Source organism: Cryptomeria japonica, chromosome 2, assembly GCF_030272615.1.
Source record: "Cryptomeria japonica chromosome 2, Sugi_1.0, whole genome shotgun sequence".
NCBI classification, from domain to species: domain Eukaryota; kingdom Viridiplantae; phylum Streptophyta; class Pinopsida; order Cupressales; family Cupressaceae; genus Cryptomeria; species Cryptomeria japonica.
In genome coordinates, this window is record NC_081406.1 from 104,806,330 (window position 1) to 104,813,172 (window position 6,843).

The 6,843-nt window shown below is 35.3% G+C and overlaps 2 protein-coding genes across 2 annotated transcripts; both read right to left on the minus strand.

Annotated features, from left to right (window-relative positions):
- Window positions 1-2,196: 2,196 nt before the first annotated feature.
- On the minus strand, window positions 2,197-2,610 carry LOC131859381 (uncharacterized). Its single transcript, XM_059213039.1, has one exon. It carries the CDS (start codon window positions 2,608-2,610, stop codon window positions 2,197-2,199), a length of 414 nt encoding a protein of 137 aa, XP_059069022.1.
- Window positions 2,611-5,827: 3,217 nt separating this feature from the next.
- Window positions 5,828-6,220, minus strand: LOC131054284 (uncharacterized). The gene has a single exon (XM_057988762.2). It carries the CDS (start codon window positions 6,218-6,220, stop codon window positions 5,828-5,830), a length of 393 nt encoding a protein of 130 aa, XP_057844745.2.
- Between the last annotated feature and the right edge of the window lie 623 nt (window positions 6,221-6,843).

A 6,843-nucleotide genomic window follows, 5' to 3' on the forward strand; every position in this document is an offset into this window, starting at 1 on the left:
GGCAAAGATATTAAGACACAAATATTTAGATAATACAGAGAGAACAAGAATATTCACTATTTGTAAGGCCCCTACTAGGTACTGGATTTGGAACTTTATGTTGTGGAAAAATCTAGTAACAATTGTATGTGCAACAAAGGAGCACAATGGGTGTGTATGTTTTTGAAGTTGAGAGGCTATAAGATTGTTATGAAGGTTAGTATTAAACTAGTTAAGTCTGTAATGGTTTTAGAGGGTGGTATCTAAATTAGAAGAGTCTACAAGTGGTAAAGAGTTACTATAAAGTATATTTGGTGTTGGCATGGATGAATTCCATGGGCGTTATAGTAAAGTCTGATGGTTGTATAGATGGATGGGCAATGATTGTAGATCTAGTTGTACATTATGGAGATTCATGATAGAGGGAGGCAAATATCAAGTAGGTATTAGAGGGGGTGAGTAGTAAAAGAGTGGTAGAAGAAAAGGGCTACAATAGTACAAGTGGTGCTATGAGCAACATGGGTAATAGAGAGGAGACTTGAAAGGATAAGGGAATGGTCATGTTGGGGTGGTGAAATAAATGCAGGAAAGGATTTCACAATAAGGGAGGCCACAACAATAGTGAGGAAGCTATTGGGATGAATGAATTATGGTCATAAAGGTCCTAGAGAAATTTTAGGTGAAAAAATAGATAGGTTATGTATGATGGAGATAGACCTTTAATGCCAAAATTAGGTGGTAGGTGGAAAGGGTTATTAGTCCAGGCTACAAAACATTCATATTAATTATAAAGAGGATGTTGTGTAGGCTCAAATGAGTTGGAAAGATTTGTTTAGTGACCACTTGTATCCTACTAGCATCCATGAGAAGCATGATGTACACAAAGGAAGGATCATAGGTGATCTAACGGAGGTTATGATGCAGAAAGCGTCGTCATATAGCATTTTGAATGTTGATAAGAATGTCAAGGCAAGTGCATTTTTAATGCCTAAATATTTGGCTAGGATCCAAAAAGGCTCATGGTTAGACAAGAAGGTTCCAAAAAACCAAAATGCTTGCATAGATTTTGAAAGGAAATAAGTAAAATAATAGTCAACATAAAAGAAAGTTGCATAGAAAGGAAAGAGGAGGAGAAGCATGAGGAAAGAGGAGATATCATCATCCCAAGATACATCATGAGACTAGAGATGAAAATGGCCAATATAGAGGTTGAGGAGAGAGAGAGTGGTGGTAGAGGAAGAGTATGTGAAAGTTAAAGAAAATTTATTGGGTATTTTGGGCATGAAGAGGAGGTATACATAAAGTTGAGTATACCATGAAGCCATGTACAAAGATTAGAGAAAATGAAGACACCTAAAACTTGGGTAGAGGTACCAACAAGAAAAAAGGTTGCGAATAGGCCAAAGAAGGGATAAGTTGTCTATAAGACAAGGTTGATAGCATGGAAGAGAGAAAAGGAAGTTGCATGGGTGAGTAGCTAGAGAGAAAAGGCATGAGTGAGTAGTAGAGAAAGAAGCTCTTAGTGAGGCCAACAAGGTTGTGTGCAAGGCCAATAGTGAGGAAAGGGAGAGGATTAGGATTACAAACAAAGAGTTCTATGTATGTAAGAGAGGGAACTAGGGAAGCACAATTTCCTATAAGTAAAAAAAGAGAGATATGTTATGAATTAAAACATGTCATTTAAGTTTGTTGTTCAAAATAGTGTCATATGGATGTGCTTGGGTTCATGTATTGTTTAGTCTCCTTTGTTGTGTGTAAATGTTTGTATACGAGGAGGACTATAATTAGTAGTGCTTAGACTATTAGTCATCATAGGGTGATTTGCAACAAAGGGAAACTCTTTTGGCTTCCAAATAACACCCTAATAGAGATTTGAACCTGATGACAAGAATTGCAACGCCACGAATTGACCATCACATAATGCCATTATAAACACATCTAATTCAGTACCTTAGAACAGTTATAAAGCTCCGTGTTGTTATGCATCACATTCAGTTTCTTACCATTAAATTTAGTTTTAAATTATCTACTCCTACAGCTGCAACTGAAACTATATTTGCATTATCTTGATAAGGAAATCTTCATCATATATCTTTTATACATTCTGAAGCGTTCAGATTTTTTGTAAAACAAATAGAAAGAAGCCCACATATGTGGACAGCGGAAAAATGTGCAGAGAGAAAATAAACATTCTGAAACAAATTACATCAATTGTTCTCACATTAACTGACGATGAACTGTGGTAGCCGAGCGTGGCAATATCACAACTTCTACTCCCACCGACTTGTAAATCTCAGTAATCAACTTATTGTTGAATTCTTCAACACTCGTCTTTTTGGGTGTCTGTTTAAATCTGGATTGATCAGGATTCGACATCATATTCACATATGAATCTCTCAACTTTCTAAGCCATGACTTTGCAGAAAACTTTTGTGCAAGTTTTGTATAGCTAAGCTTCAACTTTGGCACAAATCTGAGCTTCCAAAGTAACCTTCCTTTGCCCCCGCCCAATTTAATTGCTCTTAACCGCCTTCTTTCACCTTTAAACTTGTCAAGCCTTTTGTATCTTCGTCTCTGCATAAACCTCTTCACAGACGCAGAAAATCCAATTATATCCGAAATGGTTGCCATCTTTGATAAAATCTAAGGACTCTTTTGATTTTCTCTGCAGAAGTTTTCAACATATCTGGCTATTTGTACAATTCTGTACTGCAATTTCATTTCCTGGTTTCTGTTCCGGTCAAACTCAAAGAGAAAATGTATGACAGATACGTATTGCACGAGATATGCTTTGAGTGTTGTTTGCAGTACAAGCAATTCATTTCGCATATGAATCACGATTTTAATTAAAGGAAAGAGTCAAACTTAACAGCTGCTGACTAAACAAATTATAAAGGTGCACAAATCATTGAGAGAATATATCGATTCTAGACGAGGATATCAAGGTAAGTGTATTTTTAATGCCTAGAGATCCAAGAAGGCTCCTGGGTAGACAAGAAGGTTCCAACACAAAGATAAGTGTGTTTTTAATGCCTAGAGATCCGAGAAGGCTCTTAGGTCGACAAGAAGGTTCCAACATAAAGATTTTGAAAGTTAATAACTAAAATAATAGTCAACATAAAAAGAGAGTTGTATAGAAAGGAAAAGAAGAGGACACGCAAAAAGGAAAGAGGAGGAGAAGCACGAGAAAAAAGAGGAGAAGCACCAAGTATATCATGAGAGTAGAGATGAAAATGGTCAATAGAGAGGTTGAGGAGGGAGAGTGGTGTTAGAGGAAGCGCATGTGAAAGTTAAAGAAAATTTATTGGTATTTTAGGCATGAAAAGGAGGTAAGAGTCGTCTATTCTCCATACAAAACAACATCTAATCAAAAATACAAAATTTGCAAATCACAACGGATTTTTACGCAATTTCTACTATTTTGATCCTCTTAATCTGCCTTCTCAATGCTGTAAAAATGCAAAATCTGAGCTAAAAAACAATTGTATTATGCAAATTTGTGTTTTTGATCAAGTGTCGTTTTGTATGGAGAATAGCCAGCACCGAGGGGGTATACATAGAATTTAGTATACCATGTATCAAGGTCAAGTAGAGAGTAGGGAAAATGAAGACACCTAGCATCTGGGTAGAGGTACAACAAGAGAAAAAGGTTATGACTAGGCTAAAGAAGGGATAATTAATGTATAATACTAGGTTTGTAGCATGGAAGAGAGAGAAGGAAGTTGTGTGGGTGAGTAGCTAGAGTGATAAGCCATGAGTGAGTAGCGAAGAAAGAAGCTTTTAGTAAGGTGAACAAGGTTGTGTGCAAGGCCAAGAGTGAAGAAAGGATGAGGGTTAAGAGCATAAACAAAGAGTTGAGTATATGCATGAGAGAGAATAGGGGAAGCACAAGTTCCTACAAGTAAAAAAAGGGTTATTTTATGTAGTAAAATGTCATTTAGGTTTATTGTTCAAAATGGTGTCATATGGATGTGTTTGGGTGTACATAGGGTTTAGTCTCCTTTGTTTTGTGTAAATGTTTGTATTTGAGGAGGACTAGTATGTGTAGCTATTATAAGTAGGTGGTAGTTAGTAAGGGTTAGGCTATAGTTATCATAGGGTGATTTACAACAAAGGGAAACTTGTTTGGCTTCATCATTACTATGTTTTGGTCTCTAGGTGTCACGAGTAGGGTGCCTCCATGAGAGTACCACTAGAGCACCCATGGCCACCATTACACGTGCAAGATTGATCACACACTCATAGATTTAACTCTTAAACTCTAAAATTCATATTTAAGTTCCTATATATTCTTGTCCTAACTTGATTCAACTTGTATATCTACTTGTATCTAAAAATATTCAATTACATTCATTTATCATCCACAATTATTATTGACTTTCATTTGCATTAAAAGAGAACATCATCCAATTGTATATTAGATTGGTACACTAAATGGAATCAAAATCTCCATAATTATAGTAGGATGCAAGCTTATTTGTTGAACTTGCCAATCTTAGCGTGACTATAAGGTCACCTTATCAAAGGAAATGATCTAGGAGAACAAATCCCATGTAATACATTAATATCCCCTAGACGTTTCTAAACAAGTTGTCAATCCATGACATTCAATGAAAGATAGACAATTCGGTAAAACAAAAAGTAAGCGTATAGAACCAACATGATTAGATCCACACATTATAAAACAAATCTATGTTTAGAAACAATAGTAGAGTAACATAAAAATTTAATAATAGACGCAACATGTTTAGATCCACACATTATAAAATAAATACATGCATACAAGAATTAGGGTGTGTGCCACATCAAATTCAAGACCTTTTTAAAAAAATTGGAGGCAAATGCTTTTGATTAGAGCTATGAACAGGTGAGGTCATATTTGGGAACCTCATCCCCAAACTAATATTTGCAATTACATCCTAATAGAAGTTCAAATCTTAAGTAAATTGTATACCATGAGGTCAAGTATAGTGAGTAGGGAAAATGAAGACACCTAAAAGTTGGGTAGAGATACCAACAAGAAATAAGGTTGCGAGTAGGCCAAAGAAGGGATAAGTTGTGTATTTAAGACTAGGTTGATAGCATGGAAGAGAGAAAAGGAAGTTACATGGGTGAGTAGCTAGAGAGAAAAGAAGTGAGTGAGTAGTAGAGAAATAAGCTCTTAGTGACACCAACAAGGTTGTGTGCAAGGCCAAGAGTGAAGAAAGGGAAAGGATTAGGATTACAAACAAAGAGTTTAGTGTATGTATGAGACAGAATGAGGGAAGCACAATTTCCTACAAGTAAAAAAAGAGAGATATTTTATGTATTAAAACATGTCATTTAAGTTTGTTGTTCAAAATAGTGTCATATGGATGTGCTTGGGTGCATGTAGTGTTTAGTCTCTTTTGTATTTGAAATTGTTTGTATACAAGGACTATAGTTTGTAGTGCTTGGGCTATTAGTCATCATAGGATGATTTGCAACAAAGGGATATTCTTTTGGCTTCCAAATAACACCCTAATAGAGATTTGAATCTTGGTGACAAGAATCACAATGCCAGAATTTAACTATCACACTATGTCATTATGAACACATCTAGTTCAATACCTTAGTTAGAAAACTGCGTATTATTGTGCATCACATTCAATTTCCTAATATTAAATTTAGTTTTAAATTATCTAACCGCTGCAATTGAAATTTTCTTTGCATTATCTTAATAAGGAAATCTTCATCATACATCTTCATTCATTCTGACGCGTTCAGATTTTCAGTAAAACAAATAAAAATAAGCCCACAAATGTGGACAGAGAAAGAATGTGGAGAGAGGAAATAAACATTCTGAAACGAATTACATCATAAATTGTTCTTACATTAACTGACGGTGAGCTGCGGTCGCCGAGCCTGGCAATATCATAACTTGTACTCCCAGCGATTTGTAAATCTCAGTAATCAACTTATTGTTGAATTCTTCAACACCCATATTTTTTGGTGTCTGTTTAAATCTCCATTGATCGAGATTCGACATCATATTTACATATGAATCTCTCAATTTTCTAAGCAATGACTTTGCAGAAACCTTTTGTGCAAGTTTAGTATAGGTAAACTTCAACTTTGGCACAAATTTGAGCTTCCAAAGTAACCTTCCTTTACGCCCGCCCAGTTTAATTGCTTTTAACCGCCTTCTTTGACCGTTAAACTTGTCAAGCCTTTTGTATCTTCGTCTCTGCATAAACCTCTTCACAGACGCAGAAAATCCCATTATATCAGAAATGATTGCCACTTCGATAAAATCTAGGGGCTGATTTGATTTCCTCCGCCAAAGTTTTCTGACATATCAAGCTATTTGTACGATTCTGATTATACAATGTAAATGAGCTTGCTTATAAAGAAAAGGTTATAGAGAAATGCGAGTACACAATCATGACATGTGGTCGGATCATGACATGTGGTCGGATGAGATACAAGGGTAGGTAGGAAAAACAATAGATAATTTCATTAAAAGTGGATCACCCATCAAAGGTGGAATTTCTCCTACAACCATATTTCCTAGATGTGCAATTTTCAAAGTGTCTCATATGCAAACTACAATGAATACATTATCCTAAGCCAACTTAAATAAATTGTAATTATGAGACATTATTTACACCAACAATCCACAAGTATTATTGACTTTCATTTAATTAAACGAAAACATCATTCAATGACACATTAGATTGATACATTGAATGTAAAAAAAAATTGCATAATTATTGTGGGACATATGCAAACTTATTTGTTGAGCATGTCAATCTTAGCATGATTATAAAGTCATCTTATCTTCTCATGTAATTACGTCGAAAGCGTTTCATTATATGAATCGCACCGACTAACTTCAATGATCGA

Excerpts from the sequence above, each read along its gene's own strand:
- LOC131054284 (XM_057988762.2), bottom strand. The coding sequence starts at position 6,220 with ATGGGATTTTCTGCGTCTGTGAAGAGGTTTATGCAGAGACGAAGATAC.
- LOC131859381 (XM_059213039.1), bottom strand. The coding sequence starts at position 2,610 with ATGGCAACCATTTCGGATATAATTGGATTTTCTGCGTCTGTGAAGAGG.